This window comes from Sminthopsis crassicaudata, chromosome 3 (assembly GCF_048593235.1).
Source record: "Sminthopsis crassicaudata isolate SCR6 chromosome 3, ASM4859323v1, whole genome shotgun sequence".
NCBI lineage: Eukaryota > Metazoa > Chordata > Mammalia > Dasyuromorphia > Dasyuridae > Sminthopsis > Sminthopsis crassicaudata.
Genome location: NC_133619.1, coordinates 282,919,021 through 282,945,488, shown reverse-complemented (window position 1 = coordinate 282,945,488; position 26,468 = coordinate 282,919,021). Strand labels below are relative to the sequence as shown.

The window sequence follows — 26,468 nt, the reverse complement described above, 5'->3', positions numbered from 1 at the left end:
GGAGGGTATGTGTGGTTGTGAATTGATAGTTATTTTTTACACCTTCCTTCTGGGACTCATGGGAATATTTATAGTATTATATTTATTCATATTATTTGCTATGTTACTACTTTCTTGTATGCTATTACAACTTGCCTGTGAGATTCATCATATGGTAATGGATTTAAACACTGGTATATACTTGCTTCAATTAAAACAAAAGAAAGGGCAAGATGTAGAGGGTCACAGTCAGTGGGGAAACTGATTGAAGTATAAGACCCTTCAACCCAGAGAGAACCTGCTAACAATGTTTGATTTGACTCCCCATATTCCCTAAGGGCTCTCCCCTTCCTGAGAAGTCAGGGGGTGATGACAACCTGTATTGAGATTGAGGCAGAGTGATACCAGGTGGCAAACTACATATAATAGCAAGTTGTTTATGTGGTCCCATGTGCACAGTATTTTTATTACATTATAAAAAGGGAAAGCCTTTGAAATAAATGGACTCCTTTTTTCCACCATCTTTGGGAGTCCTGCCTCATTACTTTTCCACTAGGAAGGTTTATTTTAATTACTCTGGTTTGGGGGCTCTAGAAAGAAACAGTAAATTTTTCACCCCAACTTGGGGGCTCTAGAAATCAGGACACAATAATCTGTTTTTCCTTGACTTATAAAATGAAAGTTCACTATATTGCTGAGTTCTTGATATAAAATCACTTTATAGGAGGAACAGTTTTATAGCAAGATTCTTTAGTTGATTATAATAAGAAGTTCACTTAAAGAAAATTCAAAAAATGTTCATCTTTGACAAAATTCCACCCTAAAATAAAAACTGTTGTAAGTGGGTTATTTTATGTATTTGCTTGATACTTGTCTACCATTGCATTCACCACTCTTATTTCTTTTCAAAGCCTGGACAAGTTTACATAATTAAACCTAAAAAGAAGAATAAGTATAAATGTAATCAAAACAATTAAACTACAGTTAGAAGGAAAATATGACTTTTTTCTAAATACAAATGTGACAAAATTTCTTATTATTATAACGTAAAAGAAAATAGAATGAAAAATAAATTTCCTAAAATGGATAGTATTTTTGAGCTGTTTATGCCTCTTGTTTCTGCAATAAATATAAGGTCAGTTGAACTAAGCAGGTAACATATTCAGCAGCTATTTATTGAGCTCCTATGTCAAGTATCACACTAACTCTAGAGATATAAAGACAAAAGTGAAACAATTCCTATCATCAATGAATTTATAATATAAAAGAAAAAAAACATATATAAGGTTATTTCAGAATAGATACAATATAAATACAAGGTTGTTTGAGGGGGAGAATCTAGGAGCTTAGAAGACCAGGAAAATTTTCATGTAGAAGTTGGTGATTGAGTTGAGTTCTGAAAGAAACAAAGGATTCCATATGGTAGAGATGAGAAAGAAGTGCATTTGTTTAAGTCATAGGGGGTAGTCAGTGCAAAGGCTATATAAATCAGGACATTAGCTTGTTATTTTCATTTCCTTACAGAGTTTGTACAAAAACTTTGGACAAAAGGCTTGCAACAGTGGCAAAAACTGTGCTATTTCAAGGTTAATTGGTTTTCTTATAAAAGTAAAATGCTTTGCCTTTATTAATTATATTAGGGTCAAGAAATGAATGAATCATTAAATTATTTAAATTCTTATCTATAGCCATTCTCCAGTTGATAAATGACCAAAGGATATGAACACACAATTTTCAGATGAAGAAATTAAAACTATTTGTAGTCACATGAAAAGGTACTCCAAATCACTATTGATCAGAGAAATGCAAATTAAGACAATTCTGAGATACTACTACATACCTGTCAGATTGACTAAGATAACAGTAAAAGATAATGATGAATGTTGGAGTAGGTATGGGAAAAACTGGGACACTGATACATTATTGGTAGAACTGTGAACTGGAACTATGCTCAAAAAGCTATTAAACTTTGCATACGCTTTGATCCAGCAGTGTTTCCATTGGGTTTATATCCCAAAGAGATCTTAATGGAGGGAATGGGACCCACATGTGGCAAAAATGTTTGTGGCAGCCCTTTTTGTAGAGGCTAGAAACTGGAAACTGAGTGGATGGCCATCAATTGGAGAATGGCTGTGATGGTATATGAATGTTAGGAAATATTATTGTTCTGTAAGAAACAACCAACAGGATAATTTCAGAGAGATCTGGAAAGACAAGAACTGATGTTAAGTGAAATGAGCAGGTCATTGTGCATTGCAACAAGACTATATGATGATCAGTCCTGATGGATGTGGCTCTCTTCAACAATGAGATGATTCAAAATAATTCCAATTGTTTAGTGATGAAGAAAGCCATCTACACCCAGAGAGAGGACCATGGTAGCTGAATATGAACCACAACATGACATTTTCACTCTTTCTGTTGTTGTTTGCTTGAATTTGTTTTCTTTCTTAGATTTTTTTTTCCTTCTTGATGTGATTTTTCTTGTGCAGCAAGATAACTGTAAATATATATATATATGTATATATATATATATATATTTGGATTTAACATATATTTAACATGTATGGGACTACCTGCCATCTAGGGGAAGGTTTGGGGGGAAAGGAGGGGATAATTTGGAAAAGAAGACTTTTCAAGACTCATTGTTGAAAAATTACCCCAGGTGTATGTTTTGCAAAAAAAATGCTTTAATTAAAAAATAAATTTTTATTTGAATCAAGTATTATACTAAGTTCTAGGCATATAAACAGAAAAATCTAAATAGTCCAAGCTTTTAAGATCTCACTCTATAATTCTGGGTGATGATAGTTTACAAAAAAGCTCAGCTACCAAGAGAATGGAAAAACCTGAAATTTATAAGGTTGCAGCTTGGGGAGGATAATGAAAATCCAGAGGTCCTTGGCTTACTTAAATAATTAAATATTATTTATTTATAATAACATATAAATATATATAAATAATTAAGATTACTATGCCAAGGAATTTCAGCACAAAGAGGATCGATGATAAAATTTCAGGGAGCTTCAGGGATAATGTGTAAACTTAGTTACACTAATAAAATTATTTTTTCAATAAAAAAAATTATTTTTTCTAGGTAAAATAAATATTTTCCAGTATTTGCAATCAAGAGTAATACCTCATTGCAAAATATTTTAAGACTAGTTACTCTTTCTACCTTTGAGAAGATCTTTAATTTCTCCCCTCACTTGATTTTGAAAACACTTTGAATTTACATTACCTCTTCATTTAACAAATATTTACTAAGCCTCAACTTTAAACAAAACACTTTAGTAGATACCGTAGAGAATAAAGGAATGAATAAAATATTAATGAACTAGGGCCTTAAGGCCTTTAGTAGACTTTAATAGACTTCTTTTGTATGTGTGTGTGTGTGTGTGTGTGTGTGTGTGTGTGTGTGTGTGTGTGTGTATTTTGTACTTGCATTCATGAACACCTAGCAAATTTTTGTTGAAGAACAGAAGATTTTTTGATTAACTGATTAAATTACTATGTTGGAAGGAAATTCACAATATTCAGGCAACCTTTAACTACAGTATAAATTCAGTTTTCAACATCCTAGACTTTATGGTGAGTCAACTGCATCTTAAATCCAATGATGGTGCTTCCTCTCTCCTCCCCTATCTCATCATGATTGACTTTCCCCCCTCTTCTATGGAGTTAATTTTATTGGGGAGAACCAACATGTATATAAATAACTAACTATGTGATAAGGGCCACAAAAAAAGGTTATGATCAAACTGAAAGTAGAATTTTTAGAAGTGAAAGATTTCTTTCTTTTTTCTTTCTTTTTCTTTCTCTCTCTTTTTTTTTTCTCTCTTTCTTTTTGCATAGGAGTCAAAGAATTCTAATACTGGAACAAACCTCAAAAGCAGTCTTAGTTAAACTGCTCATTTTACAAAGGAGAAAACAGAAGCAAAGAGATATGACATCACTAGCCTAAGATGATACATTATTTGAGGAGTAAGAAGTTCCAGAATCCCAACTTATTGACTCCTGAATTTCATGAAGAGGGACACATTTTAGCTGTAACTTGGAGTATAGGTAAGATTTTTAAATATCAAAAATATGGAGTCAAGTAAGTTCATATTAGTTTCAAGGATATTGAATAGAGTCTAGTCTTACTGGAGCTAAGAATTTGAGATGATAAAATAACATGAAATAAGAGTATAAAAGCATTTCCAATAATGAAAATTACCTGGCCTAATTAAACATTTATTCTCAGGGAAGCCATTATCCCTTCTGCTAATCCCCAGATTATAATAATTATCCTTCAAAGCATCAAAGTCTTCTTGCAATTTTTCATGATGTCATGAAGGCTACTGTAGTTCTTGATTTTTTTTTTTTTTTTATCAAACGAACATAATTTTTAAGCTCTGCTTTTCATTCTTTGTACTTTTGTCACCATGAGCTGCCTTTTTGCTCTAGAAGTTTCCTCAGATCCTGTGCCTATCTAAATCCAAACTGGTCCTTGCTTCCAAAAATCCCTTGTCCCAGTGGTGAGATTTTGTAAGAACCTTCATTTTTTTAGAAGAGGCCTGGCCAGTCACACTTTATTCTTTTCTCAGCTCTGATTGTCCAGACTTTTCCACTAATTTTCAGTAGACTTTTCATGTCCCTTTTACAGGAAGTTTTCTACTTTTACAATATAAGTTCCTTGAGGATAAAACCTGTCTTTTTTAAGTGTTTGTATTTTTGGGGTCTGACACATGGTGAGTATTTAATATATGCTTGCTAACTTGATTTGCTTTGGAAGTTCTGACCAATTGAAAAATCTCTGAGTAAGCCCCACTGTTGTACTTTGTATCTGTTGATAAAACTGCCTAAGTCATTTAGTTTGACAACAGTAGAGTATATCTCTCTCCAATTTCTTCAGCATGCCCAGATAATAAAGATATCTCCCTGTATATACTTATCCATAGCAATATCACTCTATATGTATTTTCCATAAATAATAATGACTTATTTTCATTCTCTTTTTACAACATTACCGGTAAGAAGACAAAACAAGGTATCCATATGGACCTTCCAATGTATTTAAAATATATTAATTTGTTCTTCAAGAATCTTAACTGTAAAAGTGTAAACAATTTCATATAAAGTAAAATTAAATAATGATACTATAATGTTAACAAGTCAGTAACAGAATATTTGGTAACATTAAAATATTAAAAATGCCAAGGAGTGTAAAGGAAAAGATGAGATTCTTTATAATGTGATTCAAGAAGAATATATTCACCTTAATCTTTCAGTATGATTTTGTGAACTTTGAAGTAGGATAGCTTTTAGAGACCCAGAAAGATTTATAGGGACTTAATTTTCCACCATTTATCATTTCTAGTTTGATTTTTAGAAGTATTAGGCTTATTTCTGCACTTACAAATTATGTACCACACACCTGCAATGTAAGCCTCAGGCAAAAAAAAAAAAAAAACCCAGGATGAAACAAATTTACATTTCTAGCATCATACATAATATAGTCATGATATGTTACGCAAGTGCTAGTTTTGATTAGTGGCTTTCTTTTTTTGGAATAAGTACATACAAAACATATCTACTTTCAGAAAGGAACAATAGAATCCTATTCTATATTTTCATTCAAAATATTTGTGCTGTTACTGTTTTTAAAAAATAATACCAACTACAGCATAAATCTTTTCTAGTCCTTGATTAAATTTGGAAAGTCCAAATGGATTTTTATGACATCAACTAAGAATATGAATCTTATAGTTATTACAGTGAAAATATTGCATTAACTTATAGAAACTCAATTTCATTGTAAAATCTGATCACTCTGGAAAGTAAATCAATGTTACTACACAAACTAATCTCTCATAAAGTTCTTGAGAGAGTGTTCTATAGATTTCTCTAATGCTCTTGAAATCTCAAATGGACGCAATATCCTTATGGTTTTCAAATTCAATTATCATATTCTTGTTTATCAATTTACACATGTTTTTAAAAATATATCTTCTGTATACATTTATTATCCCTGTGTTGAAGTCTCTCTGACAAGAATTTTCTCTTAGATTTACTCTGGATTTTCTATCTTGAAATTATTTTGTTTATGTATGAATTATCTATTTACACTGGTCCTTGTGTTTCCTCATGGATACTTACAACCCAACCAATTTCTTAGATAGTATGTGGTGTTTGGTTTAAATTAACATTTTTATGGCAAACTATTCATGGTGGAAAATTAATATGAAAAATCCATTAACTAAAACTGAATATCATTAGAATGAGTTTATACTTTCTAATCATTTTTTAGGGAATCTTCAACAATAACTTAACTCTAAAAAAATCACTTATCCTTGAAACAGTTCAAGGTCACCTCTCATATTCTAGACAAGATTCTACCTGGACAGAGTAGTAACTGATTTCCAATATTAGCATTCTTTATCAAAGAATTATTAAAAAAAAAAAAAAACAACATTGTTGAGGAGAAATTATTTACCTAGTCCCTGAATTTGCTAACTGTTGAGTGGGGTTTCTTTGAAATCATCTAATGCTTATCTATACTTCAAGAGCTTAATTGAATAAACCCACAGATGCATTGATTTAAGTTTCTGATAAAGTTAGGTATATGAAACGATATTGTGACTATGAAAAGGTACAAAAAAATCCAGCTAATAAATGAATAAATAATGTAGATACAACATTCTAGAAACCATTTTTAGAATACTCTGAGCAATTAGAAATAACAACCAAAATATAAGATTTGTCTAAGGTTTCCATTTTATGTTAGAGGTACATATGTGTACATTGGAAGAAAATAGTAATTATTAGCTTAAATTGCTAGATTTAAGGGATTGATTGTTTTATGGATGCCATCCCTAACTTTGAACCTGGGTAATATGTGTTATAGCTTATCAGTATACTGGAAGAATAAGCGTAAATTAGCCAGTCAAAAGCATAAAAGCATTAATTAGGTTCTTACTATTTGTCAAACATTGAACTAAGGTCCAAAGATAAAAAGAAGAGAAAAGTAGGGCATGATATAAGGATCAATGGATTATTACTAAAAAAAAAAAATTCAGATGTATAATTTATAAGAGGATATAGCATTTGTCTAAACTCTGAAAATTACATGGTACTTAGATCATATGTATCCTGAAGTAGTTAATAGTGAATTTCATTTTGTTTTATTAGTGTTATACTATCTTTCTTTACACACTGAGTGACAGATTTATTAATTTATTAGGTCTATTCATTTAATGGGTTTTGTGATTATATTTTATTCTTAGAATCCCAGTATTTTGGCAGTTTCTCAAATATTCATTTTAAAAGATTTGATAGAAACTATATGACTTAGAGTGGCATACATACATATATATGTATATATATATATATATATAATACATACATGCATACATATATTCATACATATATATATACATACATGGATATATATAATATTTATTTTATTTTAAATTTACGGAATAACAGTTCAAAAAAAAGATAATTGCATATAAAGTTACAAATCTAGTTGCTATTCTTTTCAAATATCCAATCAAATTTCTTTTTTCTTCTCTCCCTTCTTGCCCTAGAGCTGACTACTATTAGACATAAATAAATGTGTATGTTTGTGTGTATATACATATATATGTGTGTATATGTTAAATTATTATATATATATATATATACATACAGTTCTATTTATCAGTTTGTTTTCTGGATGCAGATAGTGTCTTTTTCATAAGTCCTTTATAGTTAAATTGGGTATTTATAATAGACAAAATAACTTATTTGCTCAGTCCTTCTTAAAACAATGTTGTTACTATATATAATGTTCTCTCAGTTCTGTTCATTTCACTTTCCATTATTTGTTGTAAGTCTTTCTATGTTTTTCTAAAAGCATTAAGCTCATCATTTCTTGTAGTACAGGAGTATTCCATCACAATCATATTCCATAACTTGTTTAGCCATTTCCCAATTGATGGCTATCCCAGTAAATTCCATTTATGGAAAATAAACAAAACAATAAAAAAAAACTAATACTCATAATTATAGTCACATATTTCCAGCTTTTATCTTTTCTATTTGGTCTTTAAAATCATATACCTTTCATTCTAGTTTGGGAATAAAGTGATACTTAAGTATGACAAAGTAAAGCAGGGCTCTGTAAACATAGATGAAATATAATATTTTTATATGGTCCAATATAATAAGATAATGCTCAAGAAAATGTATTTTCTTTTTTTAACCCATCAATTGAAAGGATCCTTAAATTTTTTTAAAATTTTGTGACAGTACATATTATTAAATCTATACAGGTTAGTATTTCAGAAAATCTCCAAATAGGAACTGGCATAGTTTAGATTATATTCATAAAGAAATTCCATACTGATGGACAGAAAAAAAAATCAGGATTAACTCTGCCCATTCCCAAGTACACTTTCTTGTTCCTTATGTAGGAAATTAATGTCTAGTCTTTGACTGAAGAGAAGAGATCATTATATTAGGTCTCTGAAAAGATTTAAAAAAAATACAATGAAGTATGATCTAAATCTCTAGCCTATAGTATTTCTTATGCAAATACTAGTTAAAAAGAAAATAATGAATGTAGAAAATGTTACTTATTTATATGATCCTGATGGATTAGTTATTATTTAGCAGTCAATTATGCTGCCATATTAGAAATTTCCAAGTGTGAAAAACAAATGTGATATTCATTAAGCCTTACTGTTTAAATTAAATTATCATCTATTTTGACCTTTCAGTTTTGGTGTTTCTACTTCCTTTATTTTTCTTCTTTGAAAAGAAGCACTGAATCACCGTCTCTCTTTTTCAGCTTGATCAAGGAAGAGTGGAACTATATAGCTAACAGCAAATTGCATGGCAGTCATTTTTTGGTTATTATTGATGTGGTATGAAAGTAGTATCTTTTAAAAAAATCATTATCATTCATTTCTTTCTTCCTTCATTGAATAAACTGTGTTGACCGCCTGCTACATGCCAGGTGTTATGTCAAGGTCTGCACTATAATAATAATAACAGTCTTTTGTCTCAAGTTTTTTGCAGGGAAGATAAATTATGTACACAAATAGTTATACTACAAGTTATGATATAAAAACTCCTCTGAAAAAGAGTACAATATAAGATTATTCCTTGCTAGAAAACTAAGGTGAGTTTTCAGTTGAAGGAAATACAAGGATTTAAGAGGCATTCTGGGGGAAGGAAATGGTATAGGTAAAGATTGAAAAGGAGTAAAGCATGTCTCTAGTTCCATCCCTTTCATTTTTTTCTTGATTTCAGCATTGAACTAAACTGTTCTAAAAAAGATATATAATCAATCAAATTGTTAAATCCAATGGTCTTTTCTCAATACTTATCCTTTTTGACCTCTGTTCAGTATCTGAAAATAATGACCATTACTCATCTTAATTTTTTTTTTTTTTTTTTTTTTTTTTTTTTTTTTTTTTTGTATTTGCTTACATTGTTCTTTCTTGATTTTTCTCTTATCTGTTTGGTCTGTCTTTCTTAGTCTACTGCGCTGGATCATCAACCATAAAGTTTGCCAATGAGCAAATATACTCCAGGCTTCTGTCTCAGGCCCTTCCTTCTTCCCTTTTTACCTCCTTTCTTCCTTCTCTGTCTTTTCTCTTAAATTCTTTCCTGAAAACTTTATAAATTTCTGAGAACATCAATAAATATTAAGGGCCTACTATGTAGTGAACACTTTTCTAAGTAATAGGCATACAAAAAGAGACAAAGACAATTCTTGCGCACAATGAGTTTATAATCTAAGCAGTTTACAAGATATATACAAGCAATATACAAGATAATTAGGAAATAATTTAAAAAAAGAAGGCACTAAATTATAATTGAGTTTGGGAAAGGCTTCCTATACAAGATAAGATTTTAATTATGACTTTAAGAAAACCAGGAAAACTAGTAAACAGAGGTGAGGAGATAGAACATTTCTGGTTTCAGGGACAGTTAGAGAAAACAATCTGAGTTGAGATATTAAACGTCTAATTTATTTAACATCAAGATGGTCAGTATCTTTATTCCTTCCTGATGGATGAGTAGGTTATAAAAAATAGAAAAAGTGTGTATGTCTGTGTGTGTGTGTGTGTGTGTGTGTGTGTGTGTGTGTGTGTGTGTGTACAAAGAGATAGTTGATGAATGATTTTGAATATCAAACAGAGATTGTTGTATGGCAAGAAGAAACCATGAAACCCTTAGAACTGTATTGAGGAGGGCCAGGGTCCTCAAACTATGACTCGTGGGCCAGATGCAACCCCTGAGGACATTTATGCAACCTGCCAGGTTATGGCAAAATCAGACCGGAAGTGATGTTCGACCTAAACTTGTGTTAACAACGCACACTTCCGGCACTGGGCTGAGGTGGCGCAGACAGAGTGTGAGGCGATACCAAGGTAGATGAGTTCCCATGCCGGGGTGTATGGTTTGGGGAAGGGAGAGAGATGCAGAAGACGGAGAACTGACGGCCCGCGGCCTTGTAAAGTAACGGAAGCCACCACAACAGAACAGGCGCAAGAGATGTACAGTGCATGCTGCGCATGTCACTGCTGCTGCAGGGGACTATATGGGCTGTGTCTGGTGCACGGGTATAGTAACATTAGTACTACAAGTCCCAGCCTGACTCTATCATTGTCATTATGCTGTGATGGCAATGTAACGGCTTCCTCTCTAGCTCATGTTGTGGTACTGACTGCTATTGTCACCCAGAGTGAGGCTCCTGGTACCAAGCCATGGCCCTGTGTCCACAGTGACCTCATGTCTGGCTGTTGTGGTCATCAGTTTTATCATGTGTGTATGTTCTGTAGTTTCATAAAGAGATGGAATATCGCTAACATACGTCATCACCTTATAATCACTGGGGGTCTGACCTTAGTGCCACCCCCCCCCCTTATCCTGAGTATGAGGGGGTGCAGAGCTGGTGTACTGCTTCCTCCCCCTCCAGATTCTTAAGGTCCTCATACACTTGTGCAGCTTCAAGTCACATGATGACCTCCCCTGGAAGCCCCAATGTACGATTTGTCACTGATGCTTATTCAGCACATATCCACATATGCAATCTTGCCTGCGATTATGATAAGTTACAAGTGCAGCATGTACAATCATGCAGTGCTGGATCATGAGAATTGATCCCAGGATTCAGAGGAAGCCAGGGCATTTGGGAGGGCCGCCTGAGTGGTGACTTGTGTGCGGTGAAGGTCTGAAATGGGAGAGAGAGTGTGGGAAATGGAGGCATCACAGCACAGAGGCAGCTTGGAGGAAGTTGGACACTGCAGGCTGTATGTCTCTGTGTGGGCAAAGTTATTGCTGGTATATTGTTTTTGTAGTGTTGTATATACATATATATGTATATATATAAAATACTATATAATAATATATAGTAAATATTTTACTAATATCAATTTGGAATCCCTTAGGAAAAAAAATGTCAAGAAAAAGAAAAAACTGACTTGGAGTGTAGGATATTCAAAGAACAGCGGACTTATGATTACTTTTTATGTAGTACAAGGAAAGAGCTGTATGTCTGATATGCCAGAATATAGTGTTCAAAGAATATAATTTGCATCGACACTATGAAACTCAACATAAAGATAAATATGATTGTTTTGGTTGGAAAAGTGAGAAAAGATAAAATATTAAAAGTGAAAAATACATTGACAACTCAGCCAAATATTTTTGTGAAGTAGAAGCACTAAATATTTCATCTCTGTGAGCAAGTTTTCAAGTTGCCAAGCTAATAGCACACACTGGCAGACCATCCGTGGAGGGAGAATTTGTTAAAGAATGCCTTCTTTCTGTCCAGAGAAGGCTGACTTATTTAGTACAGTAAGTCCTTCAAGAGCTACAATTACACGGAGTATTGAAGAAATGGGAGACAATCTGCATCAGCATTTGCAAAACTCCACAAAAAATTTTTCATATTTTTCCTTGGCACTAGACGAAAACAATGATGTTCGTGATTCTGCACAACTTCTAATTTTTATTTGTGGGATGAATGATTATTTTGAAGTCATAGAAGAGCTTGCTGCACTGCAAAACATCAAAGGAACAACTACAGGAGAGGATATCTATGAAAAGGTTTGCCAAACTATGAATGGTTTGGAGCTGGACTAGGCTAAACTAGCCAACGTGACAACTGATGGTGCCCCTAGCATGGTGGGGTCTAAGAAAGGAGTAATTGCCCTCATTAACCAAGAGATGGACAAACATAACCATTCTCATCCAATAGCCATATACTGCCTCATCCACCAGCAAGCATTGTGTAGTAAATCACTGAAGTGGGACTCTGTTATGAAAATTGTGGTATCTTGTGTTAAATTCATTAGAGCTAATGCAATAAATCACAGACAATTTCAAGAATTTCTGTCTGAGCTAAATGTTGAGTATGAAGATGTTCTATATCACACAAAAGTCCATTGGCTGAGTCAAAGGAGAGTGTTGAAATGTTTCTATGACTTACTTCCACAGATGGCAACTTTTCTGCTTTCAAAAAACAAAGAAGTACCAGAGCTCAATGATGCAGAATGGAAATGGCACCTTGCCTTTCTGACAGATGTAACAGAACTACTCAATAATTTCAATATGCAACTTCAAGGAAAGGGGAAGCTCATCTGTGATATGCAATCACATGTCAAAGCATTTGAAGTAAAAGTAGGCCTCCTCATCAAACAAGCGAAGGAGGAAAACTTCTGCCATCTCCCCACAACTGTTAGCAGAAAAACCGCTGATTGCATTCCCAAACAAAACATGTGTGGATTCATTGGAAAAATTGCAAAAGGAGTTCCAATTTAGATTTAAAGAGCTTCATCTCCATGAACAGGACATACAGCTTTTCCATAATCCATTTTCTATTGACATTGAAAATGTGGATACAATTTACCAAATGGAACTGGCTGAACTGCAGAATTGTGACTCTCTGAAAGACGCATACAAGTCAAGCAGCCTTCATAATTTCTATGCATCTTTCCCCTCTGAGACATATCCTCATATCAGGAACCATGCATTCAAAATGGCAGCACTTATGTCTGTGAACAGACTTTTTCTAGAATGAAACATTTGAAATCTCCAACCAGATCAAGACTAACGAATGCACACTTGCATCACTTGTTATGACTAGCAGGGACAAATATGGAACCAGACATTGACTATCTCATTAGCCAAAAACAGGCCAATAGTTCCCATTGAAATACTGGTAAGTTTGTTGATTTAACTTTACTTTATTTTAAATATTGTATTTGTTCCCATTTTGTTTCTTCACTTCAAAATAAGATATATGCAGCGTGCATAGGAATTTGTTCATATTTTTTTGTTTTTACTATAGTCCTGCCCTCCAACAATCTGAGGGACAGTGAACTGGCCCCCTATTTAAAAAGGTTGAAGACCACTGGAGTAGGGCATGACATGGTTGGACTTGGGTAAATAATTATGGACTCAATTATAATTTCTATTCTGATGCTTCCAAAATGTGTATTATCTTCTTCATCTCTTACCTGAAATCCATTTTCACACTATATATTGCCTGATGGACATCTCTACCTAGATTAATACAAACTCAATACATCCAAAACAAGATTCTCCTACCCTACTCTCAATGCATTTTTTTTTACACTTTTTTTTCAGTTGAGATCATATTTTAGCCACCCAGGTTTGCAACATTTTAGCTATTCTCAACTCCTCACTCTCTATTAATTAGATGTCAAGATGTATCAGAGCATTTATTTTTCTATTTTTTATTTTAATAATGTTCGAAGAGAAAAATCAGAACAAAAGGGAAAAAAGCATTGAAGAGAATACATAAACAAATTGAACAAATACATAAAAGGAAAAATAAGTGAACATAGAATGTGTGGCTTTACATTCAATCTCCATAGGTCTTTTTTTTTTTTTTTTTTTTTTTTTACCCAAAATTTGTTGGAATTGCCTTGGATATCAGAATATTTCTTATTTCCAAAAAGATTTTCCCAATCACACAGTCACTACTTTAATTCAGGCCCTGGACTATTATTCTAGCCTTCTATTTTTTTTTTTCTTACTGAAAGTAAAAAGCAGTTTGACCATGGAAAAACTACCAGTCACTTAATGTCCAGATTAATTAATCTCTGGAGTGAGGAACAATCATTTTTTTGAGTTCAAGGGTCTGATCTCAGACACTTACTATGTGAATATGGTCAAGTCATTTAACTCCCTTTGCCTTAGTTTTCTGATATGTAAAAGTATCCAGAGATGGAAATGGCAAACCAATCTAGTATCTTGACCAAGAAAACACCAAATGGGACCAGGAAGAGACAGAAATAATTGAAAAACAGCTGAATAATATCAATGGATTTATAAAGACAAGTAATACAGCACCCATGAATTTAAGAAGAAAGGAAGTCAGGAAGAAAGGAGAGAGGAAAAAGAGGGTGGACAGGAACACTAACAACTGTATAACTTGTAAAGTAAAATAAATGCAATGGAGAGGTCAAGGACAGAATAGCTTCCTTTCTTACTCATAAACTTACTATTTCTGCTCTTTATTCTAACTAGATTGTCCCTTTTTGGCCTCTCCACCTCCCCTTACCTTCAAGTAAGAGGCAGATTTCTAATCTTAAAAGCTATAGGAATTTTATGTGTCAGACCCATAGTTATTTATCCTGATCAAAGTCCCACAATCCTCCTTATTTGGTTTTCGATATTTAATTTATTATTATTCGATATTTAATTATATAACAAAAGTTCCTTGTCTGTTTTCTAAAAGAATGGGTTCAATTCACTAATGTTAGAAATGCTTTTCCTTTTCAACTCTGCCTACTGACTTTCCTGGTTTACCTTAAATCCTAGCTAATCTCACTCTTTGATTCTAGTGCTTTTTTGTTAATTATTTCCTACTTGTCCTAAATATAGCTTGATTTGATTTATATTTATCTATGTATTGTCTCCTCCACTACAGTGGAAACTGTTTTTTTTTTTCCTCCTTTCTCTTCATATTCTCAATACTTGAGATTAATCTTCCTGAATTCAACTCTGGCCTTAGACATATATTATCTAGACAAGGCATTTAATTCTGTTTGTATCAGTTTCCTCATCTGTCAAATGAGCTAAAGAAGGAAATGTCCTACAATGCAAGTATCTTTGCCAAAAAAACCTCAGTGGGATCAAAAAGAGTTAAACACAACTGAAAATGATTGAACAACAACTTAATGCAATTCCTGCCACAAAATAGTAATAATCCTTCCCAATTAGTTTAAATTCTTATTTTTATCTACTGCAATCACGAAAACATTGTTGTACATCTGGCAGATCCTCATTATATGTGGTTTTTTAAATCCCAAAGAAAAAAATGGTAGAAAGAGACAAAAGAGAGACAGAGTCAGAGTTACAGAGAGAGACAGATAGATAAGGAGGGTGGGAAAGACAGAGACAGAAACAGAGAGCGACAGAGAGGGCACAAGAATTTGACTTCAAAGAGGCAAGACAATATAACATCCTTGCTTTTTTGCAAGGGTAGGGAGTTCACAAGTTTAGATTTCTGTATATAATGTAAGATTTTTTCAATCTATTAATCAGTTTTGATGATTTAAAAAAAAAATTATAAGATTCAGAACTCCGAGAATAGGGAAAAGTGAAAATCTAGATCATACTTTAAAAAGGGTAAAGGAAGAAAAAAAATCTCCATCTCCATAATTGTGATATATGCACTAAAGGTGTGTGGAAGAGGAATTTATACAATCTCAGCATTGGAAATGACCTGGAATAAGACCCTTTCTTTTCCTTACAATCATGTGATTAATAGATTGATAAAAACATCAACTACATTAGCATTGCATTAAGGCCTGATATTTTTATAAAGTGACTGGATATTCTCTCACATCTTTCTCAATTATGTTCTCTTGATGCTTTAGATTTTAGAAAAAACTACAATGGGGAAAAATCACCTTATTTTCATTAATCTTTTGTTTCCTTTGTAATCACATGTCTTTTTTTTTTTTTTTTTTTTTTTTTACAAACATTAGATAGCTAGTTGGTACAGTAGATAAAGTGCCTGGTTTAGTATCAGAAAGATTGATCTTCCTGAGTTCAAATCTGGCTTCAGATACTTATTAGCTGTATGACCTTGGACAAATTACTTTGATCCCTTTGTCTTAGTAACAAGGAGCAGAATATGGAAATGGTAGAGCACTTTAATATATCTAACAAAAAATTCCATAGTCTTAATTATATTGTCAAATAGACCCATAGGAGAAAATAAGCAAACTAATAAATAAAATATAAAAGGGAAAGAAGAAAATAAACAAACAACCAAAAGAGAAAGAAAGAAAAAGAAAGAAAGAAAGGAAAGACCAAGTCAGTATTAATCAGAGAAATGCAAATTAAGACAATTCTGAGATACCACTACACATCTGTCGGATTGGGTAGAATGACAGGGAAAGATAATGCAGAATGTTGGAGGGGATGTGGGAAAACTGGGACACTGATACATTGTTGGTGGAATTATGAATACATTCAGCCATTCTGGAGAGCAATTTGGAACTATGCTCAAAAAGTTATCAAAATGTGCATACATATCCTTTGATCCAGTAGTGCTACTATGTGCAAGAATGTTTGTGGCAGCCCTCTTTGTATTGGCCAGAAACTGGAAACAGAATAGATGCCCATCAATTGGAGAATAGATGAATAAATTGTGGTATACGGATATTATGGAATATTATTGTTCTGTAAGAAATGACCAGCAGGATGATTTCAGAAAGGCCTGGATAGACTTACATCAACTGATGCTGAGTGGAATGAGCAGGACCAAGAAATTGTTGTATACTTCAACAACAATACTATATGATGATCAATTCTGATGGACATGGTCCTCTTCAACAATGAGATGACCCAAATCAGTCCCGTAGAGCAGTAATGAACTGAACCAGCTATACTCAGAGAAAGAACTCTGGGAGATGACTATGAACCACTACATAGAATTCCCAATCCCTCTATTTTTGTCCACCTGCATTTTTTATTTCCTTCACAGGCTAATTGTACACTATTTCAAAGTCTGATTCTTTTTTATACAGTAAAATAACTGTTTGGACATGTATACGTATATTGTATTTAACTTATACTTTAACATATTTAACATGTATTGGTCAACCTGCCATCTGGGGAAAAAGGTGGGGGGAAAGAGGGGAAAATTTGGAACAAAAGGTTTTGCAATGGTCAATGCTAAAAAATTACCCATGCCTATATGTTGTAAATAAAAAGCTATAATAAAAAAGAGAAAAAAAAACAAAGAAAGAAAGTTAAGAAAGAAAGAAAAGAAAGAAAGAGAAAAAAAGAAAAAGAAAGAAAAATCCTGACCTAGAATAATAGAATCCATATTTGGATTGGACTATATAATGCATAGATATTGAATACAACTCCTTTGCTTTCTTAATGAGGAAACTGAGGCCCAGAGTGGATAGATATTTTGTACAACTATATATTTCAAAACCATGGCTCTCTGTAATATGCTGAATTTTAACAAGCCTGGACTATTTATCACTTCCTTACTCTTGAATACTCTATCATATATATAAAAGGAATGCCCCACACATTTCAGCCTGGAGAAATCCTTCTTTCAATTAATACTCATTTCTGAAACACTTCTTTCATAAAACTTTTCCAGGATCTTGAAACTAAAAGTGGAACCTCCTTCTGGAATTTCTCATTTCTTTCTTTTGGATCTTTCCTATATACTTAGTATAATATTTACATTAAAATTATTTTGAAAATTTTCACCTACCCCTATTAATATCAGAAGGCCCATGGGGTAGAGATTGAACCTTATTTTTATTAAAAGCATATTCCTTGACAGATAAATAGCACAGTGGAGGTAGTTAGATGGTGTAGTAGATAGAGAATTGAAGTCAGAGGACCTGTGTTCAGATACATCATCCAGGGCAAATCACTAAACCTCAATTGCCTTAAAAAAAGCATATTGCTAAAATTGATTTTGGATAATACACTTTATTATTTTATTTTTACATCTCTCTGTTCCTTTTCTGCCTCAATCTGTATGTCTTTAAATCTGTGAATCTGAGAACTGGCAGAAGACTTCAAGACCAGAGATACAACTTTCCAGATAACTATGGAGTAGAACCTCCCTGAATATTCATACTCATGGGCAACAAAATGCTCTTCCCCCATTATAATTCCAGATAAGGTGGATAATCTGTGTATTTGTTTTGGGAGGGCTTTAGGGTTTTGTTTTGGGGTGGGTGATGAGTTTACTATGTGCCAAATACTGTGTTGAGTTCTGAGGAAGACACAGAAAAGCAAAAATATCCCCTATCCTCAAGGTTCATATATTCTAATGAGAAAGAGAACATACAAGATATTACACACATCCATTACCAGAGCTTTCTAGTGCTTTTGCACAATTTTGCTGGTATTTAAGGTAAATTGTCAGTGTGTTTCCTAAGCATTTTGCCCACTTTTGGAGATTTAAGAATAATAAATTTTACTAATGGTTCTCAAGAAATTTTAGACACTACTTCAATAAGTACCTATGTTAACTAAAATAGCATGTTAAATAAAATGCACACCTACTTTGTCATGTCTATGCACATTCAGTATTCTCTAAAGAATGATTTCTCATATTCTTTAACAACTTCAACCAAGCAATTGAAATTCAGTCTATGATAAATGTTTTACACTGAAGGCTCATTTCATTATACGGTAGTCAGTTGAAATGGGATTTCCGTAGAATGTATTTTTAGGATGTGCAAAGCCCAGGAAAATTCTGAATAAATTACATAATTTAAATATTTATTAAAGATTTTCTACATAAGGCAACACATTTCAGTCAGATCACCCAGGAATAGCCTTGTGAGGGTGGAGTAGGTGTTTGAAGGGAGGGGAGAGCAATTAAAAATAGAAGTCCTTGCTGTTTCAAAAGTGGTACACTCATTCACAAAGTCCATAAATTAGTGATTGAAAAAGACAAAAAAAAAAAAACCTACCCATAAGTCCTTTCATTATCCTTTAGCCCTCCCCCCCAATCCCCACAACACAATGGATGTCTCTGGAGGCTTTAATTTCTGAATAAGTGATGTAGGCGACACAAATTGTCATATGATTCAAACTAAGTTCCCCAGAGTGCAGAGACCTTTGGGGAATAGGCCTTGGATAGCTTTTACAGCATTGCCATTACCCAGAACAAAGTGGGTGTGTGTGTGGCTTAATCCTGAGGAATCTCTTGGCTCTTCAGCAGCTGTTCACATGACAACTTCTGCCTTGCCCTTCAATCACAGCTAGATATACAGTTCCCAGCTGTCGGCACTGTCCATAAGCTTTTACTTTATTTAACCTCCAAGAGGCCAAAAGCTCTCCTTGGAGCACTTGCCACTTGTTTCTATCTCCGTTTAATATCTTTCCCCCCCCAAAAAATGCTAAAGTTCAAGGATTCCACCCCTTCCAAGGAATAGGAGAGCAGGCTGCTTTGCTTTATATTCATACTTAAAGATATAACTACTCCTAAGATCAATATAGTCTTTAAAAAAATGATAGAAATTTGTCGTATATGAAAAGGCCTTGATTATTTCAATACTACAATTCTTGCATTCCTGACTTCCTTTACCATTTAATATATCCTTTCACAGTTTCAGAGGATTGAAATCCACATTTGTAGGAGGTAGCTCATCTGCCCTTTAAGTCAGAGGTAGAGAACTACTGCTGCTGAAAGCTGATAAGGGAGGAAACAAGCTGTGTGTGAATTTTTTAAAAAATGGTGCCAAGAATGAGCAAAAAGCAACTGATGTTTATGTCCATTTTTAGTTTTGATATCAGTCTTACTGAGTAGAAGCAGCTGGGTAAAGAGAAGGATCTGAAGCAGAGAAGCAGATATGTGAAGGCTTTTAGATAGTTGCCTTATGATGGCACAGCCTTCTTGTGCACAAAATGAGATCATATGCCTATTATAGGCTCAATAGATATTCATTAAAAAGATCAAATTATCCATGATTAGAGAGCTCAAATGATTAAAAGTTACAGATAAACTGGGGTAGTTAAACAGCCTTGGGATGAAATATTAAATTATTTTTGCACATGTGAATAATGATATCTGTGAATATAGGTTTGGGACTTCTATAGGACAGAGCCAAAAGCACCAATAATTATGACAGGCATTTCATAAATAAGCATCCTTTTTAACTCTCTAAACTCTTAATAAAAAACTCATTCCACAATATTAACATTCAGCATCTCATTAAATGGATTAGAACTAAACCATGATATGTCTATAGTTAGTTCGCAACTTCATAAATCAATCAATTTTCTTTTTTCTTTCAATATTGGCATGGCCACCTATATACCTACATACACACATATACACATATATGACACACTCAAAAATATATACATAATATTTCTTAGAGATTTTTCACTCCTTATTGTTTTTATTTAAGTTCAGATATAATAGTAGATTTCTATACATTTCTCCTTTTATAAGGTTAATTAATAAACATATCACGGAAGATTTGACTTTTATGTTTGTATTTATATTGTGGAAAGTAAACAAAAGAGGGTAAATATTTCATAAGAACATAATTCATACTATGATTTACAGATGAAGAAATTGAGTCACACAACAAGTAGTAGAATCAGGACTTTGCAGTTCTTCTTTTCAAGTATTTATTTATAACCATTATCAAATATATTTTATTATATATTTCATTGAGACTCTAAAGTGACAGTTATTTCATTTTTTAAAAATAATTTTATTTTATAATAACAAAATAGCTATTAAAAAAAAGATAGCATTACCAGAAGTGGGTGAATATCATAGGAATGAGAAAGGGGGAGAGCAGAAGAGGCAGCAAAGGAGTGCAGAATTGGGGGAAGGGTGACTTGATCCCACAACAGACTTTTACTAACACCTGTTTTGTGGAGACTGGATGTTGCCGAGAATAACAGGCAGATACCAGCGGCTGAGGCCGGGGCAAATCACAGAGAAGCTGGTTTAAAATAAACATAAAGACAATGCTGAAGGGGAAAAGAAATCATTGAGGAGTCTTGTTACCAAATGCCTGCAATATAAGGCATTAGGTCTAACCTGACCTAAAGACATTAAATCCAAACCATTATTTTATAAGTGGGGAAATTGAGTCCCATAATAATGATATCACAATGCATTATGATATAGTGTTGCATAGTTATCAAATGGACTACAATCTTTTCATTTCCACTCCCCATATCCACAAAATTACTTTGTATTAAATCTCTCCAAAAGTTCCCTAATGCAATCATTCTCATGAAATGTCAGGCTAGTACTTGGTTGAGTCCTATAAAGAAATGTTTCTTCTCTCCTACACTGCAGCCTATGACCTTCACAACAAAATGCTCCAATATGAACTAGCTCCTTTGATAAAGAGAATGCAAGCCTCCAAGGACTTGGAGCAGTTCCTTGTGAAAAAAGAAAACTGTTGCCTCACTCTGAATCCAATCAAAACGTGAATTGCTGGGTAAAAAATAAACCAAGGACATCATTATTCCTTTTTATTGTGTCCTGGCTTGCCTTCAAATTACATACTTAGTATATCTGAAATAACTGAACCACCTCTATTAAGTGAACTCCTCATCACTTCAATCAGTGTATGTTTTCAGAATGAAAAGCAGAAATGATAAATTCTTATCATCTTACATTCACCCTACTTTCTAAACAACATTAAGTTGAAGGCTGTCATAGAAGGGCAATGTTATTATTATTTTAAAGAATTGGTACCAATTTTATTTTAGAACTTGTTTTATAATGAACAAAGAAGACAAAGTAGCACTTCTATCACTCTGTCTTCAATGTCAGATGTAATCATTGGTTTATATTTTCCTTCTTTAGTAAAACAAGCAACACTTGACTAAGTATGAACTACAGAGAAAAATCCTATTTTGAGGAGAAGATAGTAAGAGAGATTATTAAAAAAGGGAACATTAGAAAGTCACATAATTTAAGAATTGGAGGTAATCTCTACACTACTTTTTCTGTGTAAGAAATCCTGAGAAAAATCTTTAGTCTTAAAATATGTGTATATGCATACATGTGTATGTGTGTGTATATCCAAATCTATATCTACCATTACAGTAGATTTTAAATAAAGTATTTATATTGCTATGCATGACAGTGAACAGAATATTGATCTTGGAGTCAAGAAGGTCTGGTTTCATTATCCAGCTTCAGATATTTTCCAACTGCTTTGCCCTAGATAAATGACTTAACCTTTTATTAATATCAGTTTTCTTAGCTATTAAATGGATTCAATGATAACACTTATCTTACAATGGTGATCACATAAAATAATTTTTGTGCAGTGCTTTGTAAATGCTGAAGCACAATATTAACATTGGCTATTCTTAATTTCTATACTATATTGTTTAGAAAGTCACCCTCAGAATCAGGGAGACCTTTGATAAAATTAAATTCTGTCATTTGGGGTATGTTAAATTGTCAATATTCTAGGCAACTTTGAAAGACTCTAAATTTCAAAGGACATTCTAGAATGCATCAGCAGAAGAAGTTTTCACACTGGGAACTCCTTAAAGAAATACCAAAGAAACCATAAATCTAGACCCTTGTCTACACGTTTTAGTACTGCATTTACCTTTTAAGATATTGTGTATGAGATAAGACAAACAGTAGCTTAATAAAAGTTATGACAAATCATCTTAATAAACCAAAAAAAAAAATACTAAAGAGAGTACAAAGGGAAGGAGGGACAAGAAAATTACTTTGTGTTATTCCAGTGATAAGGTGAGAGATTAAAAATAAAACAAAATGCATGCCTTTCCCAAAGAACAAAGATTTAATTATCTCTCTTATATGACCAGTGACTTCAAATACAGATTTCAAATGAGCATTTGGTACTCCAATCCAGAAAGAGATATTCTACTTCATATTTGTCTTCATTTAATGAATGTGTACTTTAGTACTACCTAGTTAGTAAGTAATGATTATGTATTAGAATCTACTAAGCTCTTTTCCCCTTAAGCACACAATTTTAAAAAGTAGGTATTCTTTGGAGTATAGCTAGATGGTGCAGGAGGTATAGGTCTAGAATAAGGAAGATTCATATTCCTGAGTTCAAATCTGGCCTCAGACACTTGTTAGTTTTGGGACTCAGAGACAATCATTTAATCCTCTTCACCTTCTCCTATAAAATGAGCTGAAGAAGGAAATGACAAACCATTCCAATATCTTTTCCAAGAAAACTCAAAATATAATCACAGAGTTGGCCATATTGAATAACAATAGAATTTGGTATCATCTATATGTTATTCTTAAATCCACAAAATTCTCCCAAACCTATTATGTTTATTTACCTTTCCCTGTTTCTATACATATATGTATATATGCATAACTATGGATACACATATGTATATATATATTTATATACAGATAGATATGTATATATGTTCATATAAAGATAAACAAATTTATATATAAACAGATTTATAGAATTGAATATGTAAAGTGCTTTGTAAACTTGAACTCATATCTATATATTTGTTTAAAATTATTTGTAAACTTGAACTCATATCTATATATTTGTTTAAAATTATTATATGTATATAGATAAGTAGAATCTATAATAGATAATAAGAGTGAAGATCATCTTGTATTCAGTTAAGAAAATAAAATACAAAAGCATGCTATAAAGAAGATTGAACTGGATATCAGTCTTACTGAAAGTATAGTCCTGTCTATTACCCTTTGAATAGTTCAATAAAACTATGGCATAATATTCTATCTTTCATCCTATATTCAAAAAAGGGACAATATCGAGATTCAAGATAGTCATATGTTCTTATGGAAAATCTTATATAATAAGTTTCCTCATTGTTTAACTAATTTTATGAATTTCAAATGTTATCATCAACATTAAACAGTGCATCTACTAAGGCATTGAACTGTTGGTTTAAATGTTAAGGTCCTTTCTTGCTTTTTTCTAATGATCACAGTTTTAAACATTTAAATAGAGCATCTAGAATAGCCTCACCAAGAATAAGAATAATGTTATAGTATAGCCACACAATTCGTACACTATGTCAAAGAGCTGGATTTAAAACCTGCCTCTTCCAAACCCAGAATGTCTTTATGCAAGTGGCATAATTTATCTGGGTTCAATTTCCTCATTCATAGTATAGTAAAGATGAATTACATGAAATTTAAGATCCTTTCATGTTTTAAATGAATAAATCACATAGTTTTAGATTTAGATGCCACCAAGCCAAATTTGTACCTATCAAGACTCTCCACACAACAAACCCAAAAAGTCATTCACACTACACTTGAAGAATTCTCATGAGGGAGAATTTAACCTCTCACTGGAATTTATTCCACTTTTGGATAAAGTAAATGATAGAAATTTTCCTGTTTCTTTTATATTTTAACAATTATGTATTTAAGTTTTGTAACTGTATCAGATTTATCAGAGATTATAAAATTCATAAATGCAGGCCCATAAGTCATGTCTTAGTTTTTGAAAATTAATACAATTCTTTTTTTATTTTGCATCTAAATATTTTAAAGATCATATAATACAAAAAATGTATCTATACATGTTACCAAAGATTAAGCACTATGATATCTGTTCCATATGCAAACATGCATATATATTATTGAAATTAAGTGAACTCAAAGAGAAAATAATTTACACTGGAACATAACCTTGGTGATTTTAACACAACTTAGAATAATAAACAAATAATGAAATGTATACATACATCCCCAAACCAGGAACTATTGATATAAAATAATTCATTTCTTTCCACAAAATTTTCTCAATAAAACTTTCTTCTTTCCTTGAAATTGGTGAACAATTACTGAAATTATTAGGCTTACTTTCCCTTCCTAAATACAGTCATAGTCTTCCCATATAGTTTAAAATAGCGATAATCTTAGATCCATAAGAATTAAGATACAAGAAAAACAGCCACACACATTTCTTAAGGAATTGAGTCAACCCATATCTTTGAAATAGATTTTTCTCACATATATATCATTTTACTTGCATTTTGCAATAAAAGTCTTAATTGCCCTAGGGTCATGATTTGTTTCAAAATAAAGATGCTAAAGAATTGGTCTTGGAATAGAGGCAAACCAAAAGTATCTGAGTAAAAAGAGCTTAGTCACCATAGTTATAAAACATGAATAGTATTTAACTTTACTACTAAATATAGCTAACCCTCCCCAAAGTTCTAAGATATCTCATCAATCCAGAAGGTATTTCATACCTAAGACAATTCATACTTGAGTACTACCTACAAGTTAAAGTAGAAGACAATGTCTTAAAATGATGAATGGTAACATATCTTTTAAAATAGGAGAAAGCTGGGTAAATATTTCCATTACATTCTTTCTAATACATCTCATCTTTTTATATTAATTAGAACAAATATAGTTTTACACTAGACCCTTCCTCCTCTTTTTCAAAGATAGTTCTAAGCATTAACTAGGAATATGACAGATAACTATAACAGATGAATAAATCCTCACACAAACACATACAATTAAATAAATAAATATACACACAGAACAATAAATATAAGTGAAAACAAAAATAAAATAGTTATGGAACATGATGTATAGGAGCAAAAATATGATGCAAATATGAATACTTAACTACTACTTTTAACGCAAAGGTATTTAACACCATTTATATATAGGATGAATTCCTTTCTACTATGTAAGTTTTCTTAATTCAGTATATTTATCTATATGTAATTATATTCGTATATGCCTATATATTCATTATTGTATATAGTACAAGAGCACTTCTATTAACTAATTACTTCCTTTTTAATTTTCTTTTATAAGTTTGTATTTTTCTTGTAATATTAGGCATATTTAAAGTTACATCAAAATACAATAATCAAAAAACAGTAAAATTTTTAGTTTATTTATACTTACAACAATCTTCTACTTCTTCATACCAAATCATTTGGGCAAAAATAAAAATAACAAGGCAGCAGTGAATATCTTAATGAAATGTACTCCAGTAGGTTTTTCAGACTTAGGCCAGATAATAATAAGAAGCCAGAGTAGCTTTCCAGAAAATTAAAAAAAAAAATAAAGCCTCTGTTTTTTTTTTTGAACTTTATCTATGAAATTAACTGCTTCTAAGATCTGAATCCTGAAGGGGAGAATGAGTGAGCCTAACTCCCTAAGAGTCAGTCGATGTAGTAACTGATGCCAGGATTCCGTAGAGGTCCCTAGATGTTTCAAATTCCAGGACCTGCGCAGAAGCAGTCAGCTGGGCTTCCCTCAAAACAAGTTGGTTTCCCATAATAGGACTGTCCATGAACTCTACATATAAGGCTCTGCTTCCAGGATGGCATGCACTGTATAATGAAATCAAAAGATGACCAACTGTTTCTTTTTTAACCAGCAAGACAAAATAGTACAATAGCTAGAGTATGCACTCTATGTTTCTTAAATACAGGACTGTTGTGAAAAGTTTTAATAAGAATTCCTAAATATATTCCCA

The 26,468-nt window shown here is 32.5% G+C and overlaps 1 protein-coding gene across 1 annotated transcript in view; it reads right to left on the bottom strand.

Annotated features, from left to right (window-relative positions):
* Positions 1 to 26,042, bottom strand: part of DMD (dystrophin) — a 2,117,885-nt gene extending 2,091,843 nt beyond the window's left edge. The window contains 1 exon segment of the mRNA XM_074300855.1: positions 25,892 to 26,042. Coding sequence (XP_074156956.1) covers positions 25,892 to 25,922 — 31 coding nt within the window. The 5' untranslated portion in view covers positions 25,923 to 26,042.
* Between the last annotated feature and the right edge of the window lie 426 nt (positions 26,043 to 26,468).